Raw genomic sequence first — 15,262 nt, 5'->3', positions numbered from 1 at the left:
ATGAGCGAATAAATAATTTAAAACTAGAATTCAGAAAACTCATTTAACGCACCGATGAATCCTACGATGGACCATGATCATTAAGCCCATGTACGTTTTATTAAAAGAAGTGTTAATGGTTTTATTACCCTATCGTAATAGAAAGGATAAGCCGTTCCAAGAGATAACATTCATCGGTGCAAATAATATTTCTTCTACTATACGTGTTCTTTAAAACATAAATGTAAAAAAAATCTCCTTTTAAAGCAATCTCATGAAGTTAGCCGAGTGAGGTTGTTAGCTTTTAAAAATAATACTGTATACAGCGAGATTTGGAGGTACTCCACTTGTCAATAAGCTCCACTTTCTATGGAGACCGCTTTAAAATCGCGATAAAAACTTTAGCTTTGCCATAATAAGTTATACTGCGCACCAAAACATATCGTTAAAAGCCACCGGCCTGAAACTGGGCTGGACACGCATGCCGCATGTCAAGCGAGCTATGGTAAAGACGTGAATCTTACCCAACACAAGCCTTAGACATGGAAGTCCCAGAAGTAGATGACGTGGCGATATAAAGGAAGATAATGCTCAAAGTCGAAAAAGGGAAAGGAGGCCTATATCTAATGGCAATGAATTCGGACTAACAGGTACTAGGTCGGTTGCGTAGGTAACTCAATTGATTATATTTTGCTATTTCATTAGAGTATCCATAGATGTTCTTATCGATGGATTGATTTATCAAGTTATAGCATAAGTCTTAATAACGAACTCCCAGCCCTACTACCTAAACTACTAGAACTAGCACTGCCATTTCTCCCAGTCAGCATTCTTCTTTGAACATCACTAAAACTACATAGAAAGCAGTTCAGTTCCCTCCAAACTCCTGTTATGTAAACACATGCCAATTCAATTTCCATTTTTTATACTATTTTTTATATACAATTTAGGGAAAATTGTGGTTTTTTTTTAAACATTTATACTACGCCCCGTATAACATTGGTGGCAGCGGTGGGATCAAAAAGGTCCCCAGATTACAACATCCTGTGTGCAAAGTTACGCAAAGTTACCGGTGCTTACCTATTTTAAAGACATTCCTGAAAGTAGCTATGTCTACTTATATTCCACTGTGCGTACTTCTTCACCGAGGCTTACTTCAAGCTACGAGGTTTACAATGTTCCTGACTATCCCGTGAGTTCTTTCTATTCCTACAATTTCGGACTATATCCGTCAGTGATGTGAAGTTAAATAATTCCAAACAAAAGTTTTAATTATAGTTTTAATTAAGTAGTAGTTAATTTGTTTATTATGTTAAACTTCAATAATTCACATTTCATTATTTCGGTTAAATTAGTAGCATTACATGGTCTTTGGATTTTACTTTATTTAATAACATAAATAAGCTTAGCGATACCCGATATTCTCTACAACATGCAAAGTGCATTTCTGCGAACTGATAACAATAGATCGCACATAGGAGACTGCACCATTCTAGATCCATTTTTTGCATCATAACTATTAATATTTCGCTTGTATAGGCCAGGAATACTTCTATTATTGTTAACTATTACATATGTCTAACAAAGAAAAAACTGAAGAAGATGCAAAAATTACGAAATTAGATTTAAACTTTTTGACCAAATTTATCGGAACATTTGATGGTTCTCGGGAGAAATTAAGTCCATTTTTGAACAATTGTCGTAATGCTATTAATCTCGCTTTTTCATCTCAACCAGATATTCTCCTTAAATATATTTTGAAGGCAAAACTGAAATGGCATGTGCATCAAAGAATTCAATAAATGGGCACAACTGGAAGAGTTTTTATAAACCCAATTTGGAGACAAAAAACATTACGCTTACCTTCTTTCAGAGCTTTTTGAGAGGTCACAAACAACCCCAACAGCATTCTGGACCTTTCCCAAAAATCAAAGATATATTTCCCGCATCGCTACTCGATCCACCACTAGTAGACCCATATTGTTCACTATGAAAAATGTGATACCTATCGAAATAGGACAGTAGTCGAGTCAATATAACATTTTCGAATATTTTACTTCTGAAAATATGATGAAGTAATAAATCCTCGAAAGCTAGTTGTAGTATTGGATAAAATTTGTAATGAGGTTATCCGACAGAGACCTAAGGTCACCGACATAGCTCGTGCAATAAACAAGCTGAAGTGGCAGTGGGCTGGCCATATGTGTCGAAGAACCGATAACCGATAGGGAAGACGAGTTCTAGAGTGGAGACCGCGACTCGGCAAACGTAGTGTAGGACGCCCTCCGGACAGGTGGAGTGACGACCTGCGAAAAGTTGCTGGCGGGAAATGGATGCGACAAGCTGAGGACCGGGAGAAATAGCGCACATTGGGGAAGGCCTATGTGCAGCAGTGGACTGCGATATTAAAAAGGTAGGTCGGCGATAAACGAATGTGACACAGGGAGACAAATATTTTTAGAATTTTACAGCTAGCTTCTTTTATGGATAAAAAAAAACATATCCATGGGAAGACATTATAATCCCACCGAAATTCAGTCGCCTAATTTCGCTGCATACCACTTCTTTCAATCAGAGATACCATTTTTAGGACAGAAATAACGAGTCTCCCTGTGACGGGTATAATTGTATTTTTTTAAGTAGTTTCACGCATATCGATTGGATGCCTGCCGTGCAATTCCGTTCCGAAATTGAGCAATTTAAGTATAATCCCCAGAAACTTGCTTCGCTCGAACTCCCTTCGAACTTCATTCGTTCCCCTAGCTGCGCTAACCAAAGAAATGTTAAGGCACCGCTATTACTCGGCTTGTATAATCATACAAGAAATTAATTAAAAACACCGTACTAATGCAATAATCCTCCGATAATATTACTAAAAAACGATAAGCCGATAATGCAAACGTCCATTGTATTTATCAACTATTAAATGAAATATCTTTCTGACAAAAGTGTGTATCAAATTGCTGGAAACGTGCGAGTGATAATTACGTTTTCTGGGCTGCTATTGAAAATGCCGTTAGGTGGAGGTATGTTACCATTTATATCCTTTTGTTTGATTAGTTATGAGTGTAAATATGCCATAAAAGTCTTAAATATATAATAAAACCATAAATCGCGACCATTTCGTTGAAAGTTCTTTGTACTATAATGGAGGTGAAGGCAGAAATGACTGAGTCGTTGAGTGCTAGATGACTGGTTTTCATTTATTTCGGAAACCAATTTATACTAAATTATTTCATATTATCTTATCTTTTTCAATCGCTCAAATGAAACGGGCCGATAATCAAAAATTATTTCAACACGTTAGTGACTGATGCAGATCTACTGTAGAGCCAAGATTCTTGATTCACAATTCAACAAACAGATGTGACAATGCTAACCTCCGTCGTGCGCCTTGTGGTAAACGACACGAAACGTCTATCCTAAAATAACAGTTGCAGTACCACTCAGAGCTTAAAATAGCAAAGATTTGAGTGGCACTGCCACTGCGCCTTTCACCCGGAGACATAAGTTGTGTCTCATGTGCTTATAATTTCACCAGCACCCTTCTTACCCTTCAAAACCGGAACACAGTAATGCTGACATTGCTGCTTGGCGGCAGAAATAGGTAAGGTGGCAGTACGACCCTGGACGAACTATTACACAAGGAGCTCTACTGCTACTAATTTAAAAATATTAAGAACAGGACGACAATTCCGAAGCCGAAGTTATCTCTGTAGAAATCTTTTTTACTTACCTCGAAATTTTACAATAAAACCGCTGTATTCAATAGGTATATATTGAATACAGCGGTTTTATTGTAAAATTTACATATACCAATGATTTTTTTATATCAACTGAACTACATAGAACACGTATAGTATACGATGTACATTTTTCAAATGGATATCATTTCGTTTGCAAAAAAAAAACTCTAAAATAAAGCTAGTGTCGCTGTCATTTGACCTAAGCAAACCATATAGAACCGTATTAGTAGGGGAAAAAATTGAATTAGAGCTGAGGTGGTATAGATTCTTAAGACAACAGATTCCGGACTTGACGTTATGGCAGTAGGCATATGTAACAGCATTTTGTTAACAACACCAGTCCCTTGTTTAAAGTAGATCAGGACGTTTTATAACATAGTGAAGTAGAGTATAGCTAACTATACATAGATTACAATATTTTAAGTATCGTCCCTATGACGGTGGATTAGATCCGAAAAATAGTTTAATATAATTATTAATACAAAGATCGAACATTCAGAAAAATTCGTGAGATCCGCTGGTTCGTTCCGTCGTGGCTTAGTTGGTATAGCGTCTGGCACGGTATGCTAAACGACGTCGGTTCGAATCCGGCCGGATCGAAGGAATTTTTTCTGAGAGTTCGGTGTTTGTATTAATAATTATAACAAACTAGTGGAGTAATTTCACAAAAAATAATTGAATATCAATTCAATAAAAATTTAAAACAAGTTTAATTTCTGGTTTTTATACTTAGATGTGGAAGCCGGGATGTTGAAAGAGAACCGCGAACTCCGACACTTCTTCACATCCATCGACAAAAGAAGGCACAGCGTTGACTCTCGGTAAAGTATTTTTTATTTGATGTTTTTCCTAACATAATAATATATTTCAATAATTATTGATGACATCTCGATTTTGAAAATTTTAATATACACTTCATAATATACACTTCATATACAATATACCATAAATTCACCAGTCAGTTGTTACTAATATAGTATAAGGTTGCTTACTAACAAACTATGGACCTCATCATCATCATCATCATCAGCCTATTGCAGTCCACTGCTGGACATAGGCCTCCCCTAATGCACGCCATTTCGCCCTGTTCTCGGCTTGACGCATCCATTTCCTGCCAGCAATCTTCCGCAGATCGTCACTCCATCTGGCTGGAGGGCGTCCCACACTACGTTTGCCAAGTCGTGGTCTCCACTCAAGAACTCGTTTACCCCAGCGGTTGTCGGTTCTTCGGCAGATATGTCCATTGTCCAGCCCACTGCCACTTCAGCTTGCTTATCCGAAGAGCTATGTCGATCACTTTGGTTCTCTGTCTGATAACCTCATTACGGAGTTTATCTTTCAGAGAAACTCCGAGCATAGCTCGTTCCATAGCTCGCTGAGCGACTTTAAACTGGTGGACTAGCCGTATCGTGAGTGTCCACGACTCAGGTCCGTACGTTAGAACTGGTAGGACGCACTGGTTGAAAACCTTTGTTTTCAAGCTCTGCGGGATGGGTGACGAAAAGACGCGACGTAGCTTCCCAAACGCTGCCCAGCCAAGCTGAATCCTCCTCCTGGCCTCCATCTCGAAGTTATTTCTACCTAACTGCCGAATCTGCCCGAGGTAAGTGTATTCGGAAACAACTTCAAGAAGGTGGCCATTGACGCAGATGGGTCTCGGATCAATGTGGTCATTGATCATGACTTTGGTTTTATCAAAGTTCATGCCGAGACCAATCCGCCGCGAGGCGGATGCTAGGCTGTTCAGCATCTGATCCAGTTCCTCCAGCGATTCTGCCATTAGGACTATGTCATCTGCAAATCGCAAGTGTGAGATGTACTCGCCGTTTATGTTAATGCCCATCCTTTTCCAGTCCAGCGTCTTAAACATATCCTCCAATGCAGCGGTGAACAGTTTCGGGGATATGACATCCCCCTGTCTCACCCCTCTGCGTAATTGGATAGGTTCAGACTGCTGGTCCTGTACTTGGACACTCATGGTAGCAGCATCGTAAAGACATCTCAACACTTGTATATAACGATAGTCCAAACTATGGACCTATGGTGTCTGAAAAAAAAATTTTTTTATTTTTTATTTACTTATTTTTTATTAAACCTGAGATAATGCGAACGTGACGCATTCAGAGTGAGAAGGCAAATTTTAAGCGAGCGTGTACCATTGTTGCCCATAACTTTGCAGCTGGTGAAATTGTGCGCAAAAAATAAAATAGTCATTGTAGTGACCATAGATATAGAAAAAGTGACCGATAACCTAACCCTTCGTTCACAAGGCATTACACGGCATGTTTTTTTGCAGTATAAATCTTACCGAATAAACAGTGGCGCATACATTAAGTATAGAACCATTCACATGGTGTTTGTCCTGCAAAAACACGCACGCAGCTCTCTATAAGTTTATCGAAAACGCAAAGGACTTGTCACTTAGAAGTGCAACTATAACGTATTGTTTCACACGTGAGACGCGAAGTCATACGTTTTTGTATCGAATAGTCACCGACGTCAAGCCTCGGCGGCGTCTAGTCTTGAAGTATCTTTAGGAAGGAGGGCACGCATAATTTTATTAATACAAAATAATTTATTGATATCTCTAGTGGAACAAAGGTCCGTTTGTTTTTTCATCATTTCTCAAATTTTCGTACAATTTTTAAATGTGTTTGTACACACTGCTTCTTGATTCATTGGATGAACCCAATGCCTTCTATTCTTCCGGCAGCAAAGCCGTTGGCGTCTTCAATGCCAATATAAAAGTGCATCCATTACAAACGTGTGCTCAGGGCGATTGCTGTGTGAACACTGCGGGTATCCGTCTTTTAAACGCATAAAATTATAAAATTTAACCGTTTATAATCGAACACGTGGAGGACAATGCCGTGTGAACGAAGGCTAAGGCTAGTTTCCTTCTCACGCTAGCCGTTAGCATTTCAGAATAACGGTGACCGGTCAGCGCTGACGAGTGTCAGTGTCAATGTGTGACGAGTGTTATATTGGTGAATAACTTTCACTAATATAATGCTAAGCATTATTTGTCCGTACTTCGCTGTGACCAGCACGACACTAAAACGACTGCAGATGACTGGTCGGCGATGATTAGCTACGCGCGGACTGTCAGTGTTAAAAGAAAACCAGCCTGAGGTTAACACCTGTGCCAGACGACCAGGGTTCTTTAGAAGGCTTCTGCAATTGAAGCAGCTCTTACCCCTTAAAACTAAAGACCTTTTAAATTTATCTTATATGTGTCGTATTAAATTAAAGTAAGTTAAATTCATGCATGTATGTAGGGTAGCCTGGTCTAAGATGACGCATCCGATAAGAGTACGCAATGTAGATTGCCGAGAAGTTATTTACATTGAGCAACTAAGTTCAGTGTCATTTTGTAGTGCTAGGAAGTGATTGTTGTGCGGAAAAATTATCAAAAGTTATTGAAAACCAAGAAACTACCTGTCTGAACATTTTGATGTATTTGCATAAAACTTTTTGGTATTTTCAAATTGTTACTGAGACTAAACTAAGCATACTTTTTTACACTGACTTTGTATGAAATCGCCCAAAAACTCGTCTAAAGATCAAATTGCAAACGATTCTGGTCACTTGCAACATATGGGGTTAGTAGCAGTTTTATTCTGGAATGGCTGAAGTGTGCAAGAGTACGCAACTCGACGTATTGCAAGAGTACGCGCGTAGTCTCATGCCATATTTTTTTTTAGAAAAGACTACTTGTGAATAAAATTTCTGTCGCTATGGCTCGTTCCAACTGAAACACTTTGTGAGAGTCTAGTATTTTTGAAGGTTTAACAGACCTGAGGCATGTGCTCCGAATATGTCAGAAATATCGGCAGCAAGTGCGCCTGAAGCACCACCCTAACTGAGATATGTCCGTGCCACAAGTAGACTCTTCTCAGCTCTCCATGAGCATGCATACCGAGACTAAAAATCACATTACCAGAAAGGTTTGGAGGTGATTCGTGCAACCGATAAACGAAGTCCTATCAAAAAAAAACTTGTTGCGTACTCTTGCCGACGTACATGCGTACTCTTAACCAAAGTACAGTGTAAAAGTACGCAAATCCCATTTCCCACTAATTTTATCAATTACAACCACACTATTAAATATAACTACTTTTCACATTAGTATGTAAGAGTCGGATAAGTAGACTATAAAATAAAACAATAGTTGATTTTCTAACACTTTTTGTTTTCATTCTACACGGTCTCAAACCTTAAGTGCGTCATCTTAAACCAGGCTACCCTACTGTATAAAATACGTAAGCTTCAAATTTTTTAACAGAAATCCAGCATTGCAACTCTACACTCCCTCAAAAAACCCTTTCGTAGCGAACACGGGGACAGTAAACACCCCCTCTACCAATACCCCCGTCACAGGAGTGCCTGATACCTGGCCTAGAAAATGGCTGCGAACTGACCGGAGACTTAGAAGATTGAATACTGAACTGTTGGAAGCTATAGCGAGTTGCGATATTGAGGAGACTAAAAGGTAATTGCCGTTTGGTTCTAGGTTTTAAATACTACTACTAAATATCTTCTCACAGATGTCTTGAAAAGCAATCATCTGTACATCGCTCACTTACACTGCCATGGTCCTACTTGGCGCCCAGTAACTATTGATTATTTGTTTTCTAGACTCCTCAGAATTGGTGCCAACCCTAACGCAACCCACTGCGTAACGCTTGACCGGGTTCGCCATTACCCAGCTCTGTCAGAAAGAGAAGTGGTTACTCGTTTCATTAACGACGGAGCTGAGAAACAGCAGCTCGACGAACTAGGAATTAATGTTTCAAACATGGGAAGTTATGTCAACAATGCTGGGCACATGAATTTGAACCTGTATTTTACGGAAGGTAAGACACATTAATGCAACGACAAAAAGTTTATTGTATTAATTAATTTCTTGACCGACTATCCAGTAAAGATTGCAGGTAACAAAAATCTTGGTGGTGTTCTAGCGCTTCCAGCACAGGCTTCAGTTGGATATCTTTGTGCAGAAACCCACCTGGACCCCGATTCAGAACTCTTCGGTATTTTAACCGTTCGATTGAATATCCGGCGCTATTTAGAACATTCGAGTTAAACATTCGATTCGGTTTCAAAGACGACATTGTTATCCAACAGCGTTTACGGAACTAGTCGGTGAAATAGATTAAACAAGAAAAATGAAAATCCTTACATATACATTTTTAATACTTTAAAGACCTAAAATGTAGGAATGCATTAAATTGCATTAAAATAAATTAATAAAATTGAACAAAATCCAGATTTTAATTAAAAAAAATAATTGGAGATTTCCATAGTACATTCTTGGCTTGTAAACAATAGGACGTTCGGTAACTTTCATTCGGTAACTGTGTTCTGAATAACGTTTGTACCCTTCGCCAGTCGAGAAGTTCGAGTAACCGTACGGGTGTGACGTTATTTCGGTTCGGTTTCGAATACGACAGTTTGACGTTCGATTCCAGGTGTAGTTAATAACAATGAAAAGAAATCGGTTTACCGTAAGGTTCTGAATCGACCCCCTGGTTAGGTTAGCATTGCCATTTATAATCACGCGTACAAAAAACACGTCACATAATAAGGTCAAATTTACTGTTCAACTATATACAACTCTAAATAATAGGTAACGAAGTTGGAGAATAAATTTCTTACGATAAAGAAAAACCTTGCACACAGCATTTGCTGATTTTTGCGCGAATCGTCTTAAAGAGATCGTTGCAAAATACTCCATCCGATTAATTCCTTCCATAATATCACACGTTTTTATATACTCTGTAACCTGACGAACTAGTCATGCGTTTGGTGCTACTCAGCGCTGTAAATCACATAATCTGAGGGGCACTGCCGCTGCACCTGTCGCCCTAAAACATAAAGTTAACAAGTTCCATGTGCTTGTAGTTTCACCGGCACCCTTAGCCTTCATTGATCGCAGTAATGCTCACATAATTAGTTAACATGCGGGTAGATTTTAATGCTAAGGAACTACTGAGAAACCTCTGGCATTGTCCTGTGACATCTTTTATCAAGGAAAGATAGGAAATTCTGTTAAAAGTCTGGGATCGTACTGCCAATCGCCATATTCTCATGGTGTCCATCATCGATTCCAGTAACAAATCATTTTTGCGTACCATGAGTAACTTCGAACAATTCTCTCGATTTCAGACATGCCAAGTTACATGGAAAACGATAACGTATTATCAAAAGTTGATGAAGTAATGAAAAATCTCTGCCCCAAGACCAAAGATCTGGCGAATATTCGCTGCACGATAGAAGACGAATATACTGGGCTGTCATTGGACTGGAACGACAATATATTGAGATGTTCCGTTACTGCTTACGTAAGATTGATTTTTACCGACCCCAACACCAGTTTTCAAACTTTTCTATAGTAAAATATTAATGTTTATTTATGTCTGATTTTATCTATATGAGTTAAAAATACTTTTTAACACACCGATTTAGAAGCTAAGTGCTTTTCGGATAAAATCTATTAGCGATACCAGGTATCGCGTACAAAGTCAAATAATCTTCAATAATCATTTCATAGGTAAGCTAATTATACTTCAAATCGTCATACTGATTAAACTCTTGTTCGTCCCGTTACTTAATGTCATAAAAAAAAAAAAAAAAAAAAAAAAAAACTCTACTGCTCATTCGTAAGCCAGATACCCCTGAGTAGAATGAGCAAGAAACTTTAGGGGTTTGAGTGTTTTAACTAACTGGCACTAGAATTATTTTAAGTAATTCAATGGTTTTAAAACTGAAGTTGGAAATCAGATAATTGTTACTATGATTTGGCACTAAAGATACTCTATTAGGTCATTCCTGTCAACTTCAAATTGAAAAATGGTTTATATTTTCTAGTTTCCTGTTGTAAAACCAGGCTGGACGCCACTCCACGTAGCAAGCGCACACGCTCAACTCGACATTGCTAGACTGCTACTGGCTGTTGGAGCAGACCCGAACGTCGTCGACAAACATGGTTACACTCCATTGGACGTCGTTTGCTGCGCTAATATCGACTCTGAAGACATTAATGTGGAGAAGTAAGTAGGAAAAATGCTAAATTGACTTTACTTTAAACTGCCTCCGTGGCCGAACGGTTACCATGCCGGACTGCCAAGCAGAGGTCCCAGGTTCGATTCCCGGGCCGGGAGAAATATTGTATGGCTTACAGTTATTTCTCTCGTGAGTTTGGGTGTAATTTGTGATTGTCTATGTGTGTGTCCATGGCACCCGCGACACAGGGATTCCCTAGTGCGGGGCTATGTTGAGTGTGTGCGTTATTGTATTATTATTATTATTATTACTTCACAATTACTCAATATTATCACAAGGCTAAAAGAAAAGTTTTAGTATATTTATTACATACCTGTTATAATTGGGTAATAAATATAGTCGTTTAAAAAAAGGACCCAGTACAGATCCTTGAGGTACACCTTTAGTAATTCGAAATCTGGTTAACCAGCCAACCAGTTTAGTTTGTTTTTGTAGTATAACGTAAAACAAAAAAGATTATACAGAACAGATTTAAAAAGACAGACTTATTCTTATCATATCCTTCTTAAAGGATTAATGCTTTTTTGATACTGACAAATAGTTATCATCGGTTAGTTTACCTGAAATCGTAGTAGAATTTCAGATGTTGACGATTGCAGTTAATCTTAAACTGTAAAGTAAACATACAGATTAGTGCCATTCCAATTTATACAATACCTAAAACTAGCATTTTATATTCAGTACCCACGCCAGGACCAATGTAGGAAAGCTCATGTCACAACTGGAACTCCCAGATCTAGTGCCCATCGAGATCGGCAAAACTGTACACAAGAATCTCTTCTCAGTTTCACAGGAATCATAAAAACGTTGCTTGAAGCTGGTGGGCAATTTAATACAATGAAAGCTGAAGGCATAAACTACGTTGACACTCCTCTCCACATGGCAGTGGAATTGAAAGCTGTGGATACGATAAAAGCACTGCTGAACTCTGGAGCTTCAGTCGTTTGTTTGAACAAAGCTGGTCAAACCCCACTACATGTCTGTGTGTTGAATAAATTGGAAGAACCTTTAAAGGTAACTAAGTAACTCTAAGAAATTTTGTATTTCTTCCAAGTTGTCTCAATAACTTTTGTTTTCTATCTATGAAAGAACAAAACGTTAGAGCAACTTTTAAAACAAAGTTGAAAACCTGTAGATTCTGGTGAACCACAGAACCAACGACGATGATCCTTTGTCAGCAACAGTAAACGTGAAGGACTGTGGCGGCCACACAATGCTGCATGTTGCAGTCGCCGAGGCGTGGATGCCAGGTGTCTGCATTGCTTTGGAAGCTGGCGCTGATGTTACTTTAAAAGTAAATATAATTATCTTTAAATATGAGTCACAGTTACGGATAAGAAGAACTGAGTTTATTAGCATTACAAAAAAATTAGTAAATTTTATTAATTTTGTACGAAAAAATGTTTTACAGAATTTGACCAACTTCTGCTGTCCAGATTTTTTCGTCCCATACAATGAAATGATCTCTTTACGAAACAAAATCGATAAGGACTAAAAAAAATTTGATAAATTTTATTCATTTTTATGGACAACTCACGCTTGACCAAAAAATTGACTATGCCAAAATTGTTTTCTCAAAAAAATACTTAATAGTTCCTAACAGTTTCCTTGTATCTTCTATGGTTTCGGATTTCCCCATACTGTATCATTTATAAAAACACTCTGTATATTGCAGATTTACTATCAATTGCCTTCGTAATCGTCTAACTAATCGTAATATAACTTATCTTCCAGGCAAATAATGGAGAAACACCGGTACATACGGCTGCAGCACTAGGCAATATTGATATCTTGGACAAAATTCTCATTTCAGCAAAACAAACAAATTTAATTGACTGCCAAAACGGTAAAGGCGAAACACCTCTGTTTAAAGCCATTTATCATGGACATTTGGATTGCGTTAAAGCGTTACTTGTTAAAGGAGATAAAATGAAAATTGCTCTATGCAGAAATATAAAAGTTTTATGCGTAGCCGCTGAAAATGGTCATACAGAAATACTAAAATATTTACTTTCATATATACCTTCCGTTTTAGTTACGTTATATAATAAAAATATAATCGCTGATGGTTTTGGCCTTATACATTTCGCTGTATCAAACAATCATGCCGATTGCGTGAAATTACTATTGTTTTATGGAGCTGACATAAAATTAAAGACTACATGCAATCCAGACAAGTACTCAACTCCATTACACATTGCAGCAGTCAATAACTATGTCGATATTGCAAGGATTTTGCTGGAGAAGGACAAAACAACAATACATGTGGTCAATAGTATGGGTTGGACTCCACTGCATTCAGCTGCACATCATAGTAATAGAGATGTCATAACCTTACTTTTAAGAGAAGGAGCAGATTTATCAGGCTATACTACTGATTCTAAGGAATTACGAAAAACAGCAATAGGTATAATAGTAAATAACTTATCGAAACCAATAGATTTTATGGAAGAAGTCTTTGATTCTTACATTTCGAGGAATGATTTGAACGTGAAAGATCCGAATTGTAAAATAACCGTTGACTATAGCATACTATTGCCTAGTGCATGTGAAAATAATCAGATGAAAGTAATTCAAGCATTGATGAAAACAGGGAATAAATATGGACAAAATAGATTGCTAGTACATCCATTGGTCGAGAGTTTCCTTTACTTAAAATGGAAAGCGTTGCTACCTTTATTCAATATAATACTAGCAATGCATGTGTTATTCGTAATGTCATTGACCGTTTTCAGTGTGTCGGTGTTTTTCTATAAAGACACGGATGATGAACCACCAACGTGGTTGAGTCCTCATATTTGGATGTATATTGTCTATGTTACGATAGCCTTGTTGCTATTACAGGTAAGTTCTTTCAGCCATTATATGTTAAGCTAATGAAGCAGTAGCCGCATAAGTTGTTCTACTATTGCTAGGTGCCAATACGAATGACGTTTACAACAGAAAAAAAGGTTTTATAGGTCCCCGAACTGCTTATGTGTATTATTTAATTTTTGACCACACCTGATGGAATGATGAAATTTATATGAGAAAACAGTGGTCCTGCCTATTCCGATTGGAAAAGTACACATTTATGTACGTAATCTATATATCTAGCTGCCACATCCCAGTAAGATCTCATTACTAGATAGATGCAGGCCTCTTCCACTGTTTTCTACGCTCGGGTTAGAAACTTCTTTTGATTCTTTAGAGAGTTGTGTGAAAATTCTTCGTCTTAGTTCCTCGAAAGCTTGGTTCGTCTTTACATGTGAATTACAATACCTTAACATAATTTGACTTTTATATCTCCAGCAACTCCTCTACATGAACATAAAAGGCAGTCGGCACTTCATCCTAGCCGCCATCTTTCCATTTGCAGTCATCATAAACTCCGAGGGGAATTGGACTCAGCATATAACATCATTGGCTTTGCTATTATCCTGGATGGAATTGATGTTCTTCTTGTCTAGGTTCCCAAATTGGGGATATTATATTTGGAATATGTTTGGGAAGTTCGCTTCTAATGTTTTGAAGGTAAATTATATAATCAAATGTGAATAGAAAACCTAAAATTTTGTCAATATGTACATATATACTTCTAGCTTACGGAATTAAATGACTTCCCGTAAGAACAAACCATTTGATATCTTCCCATAAGTGTAAAAAGCGACGAAGAGACAAATGTAAAAAATGGGCAGCACTTTTGCTGCTTAACCTGAAAATCATAGTCATTGTAGCGAATTCCCTAGTGTCACTGTATTATTTTCATATTTGCCCACATGTAAAAGTATTAAGGTGTCAATAATTTAAAGTGACCAAGGCCTATGTTGTATAATTCGATTTTGTGTTTCAGATTCTCGCAATATTCGTTTTCTTGCTCATCGCTTTTTCCCTCTGTATAATACAATTTAAATCTAAAACCCCTTCTGAAAATCCCTGGGAAGTTTTCGTCAAGACCATGGACATAATGACTTCGGAGTTTGACTACAAGGATATATTCTTCAATGGTTATTTCAATGACTCCACTGCTTCCTTAATAATAGTGACAGTTATATTTCTGATATTTGTGATCGTTGTTCCTATTGTTTTATTGAATTTAACGGTTCGTGTTGGTGATGATAATAATAAGGATATGGAAGTTCATGGTAATATCAGACGATTGGCTAAACAAGTTGAATTTTTATGCACTTTAAACACTTTAGTCCATAACAAAGTATTATCTACTATATTACCAAGGGAAGTGAATCGTAGTATTAAGAATAAAAGTAATGTGGTTAGGAATTTTAATCTGTACCCTGGAAAACCTGGGTGCAAGCAAAATAAGCTACTGCCTTCGAGGCTGCAAGATGAGATTTTCAATAAGGCCTTAATAGAGAACAAATAAATGGATAATGCTTTAGGTTTCCAAATATTCTTTAAGAGCACTAGATTTTAATGAAAACCATATAATTACCGTGAAAAAAATAGAAGAACTAATAGTAAAGAAATTGTAT

General features: G+C 37.6%; 2 protein-coding genes across 2 annotated transcripts in view; both read left to right on the top strand.

Annotated features, from left to right (window-relative positions):
• The window catches only part of LOC113230416, a 38,977-nt gene extending 30,756 nt beyond the window's left edge, over window positions 1-8,221 (top strand). Inside the window, exon 5 of the mRNA XM_026464339.1 lies at window positions 8,106-8,221. Within this exon, the coding sequence (XP_026320124.1) occupies window positions 8,106-8,221 (116 nt within the window). The remainder of the gene's footprint in view (window positions 1-8,105) is intronic.
• LOC113230700 (transient receptor potential channel pyrexia-like) lies at window positions 8,052-15,195 on the top strand. The gene is made up of 9 exons (XM_026464753.1): window positions 8,052-8,217; window positions 8,364-8,581; window positions 9,894-10,069; window positions 10,596-10,777; window positions 11,576-11,804; window positions 11,926-12,084; window positions 12,525-13,634; window positions 14,082-14,303; window positions 14,623-15,195. The coding sequence occupies exons 2-9, from the start codon at window positions 8,524-8,526 to the stop codon at window positions 15,151-15,153; spliced, it is 2,667 nt and encodes an 888-aa protein (XP_026320538.1). The 5' UTR covers window positions 8,052-8,217; window positions 8,364-8,523; the 3' UTR covers window positions 15,154-15,195.
• Window positions 15,196-15,262: the final 67 nt, after the last annotated feature.

The sequence above is a fragment of the Hyposmocoma kahamanoa genome, unplaced genomic scaffold, assembly GCF_003589595.1.
Source record: "Hyposmocoma kahamanoa isolate Upper Pololo Valley unplaced genomic scaffold, ASM358959v1 101, whole genome shotgun sequence".
Lineage (NCBI taxonomy): Eukaryota > Metazoa > Arthropoda > Insecta > Lepidoptera > Cosmopterigidae > Hyposmocoma > Hyposmocoma kahamanoa.
The sequence above is the reverse complement of the archived record's forward strand: the minus strand, read 5'-3'. Positions and strand labels throughout refer to the sequence as shown.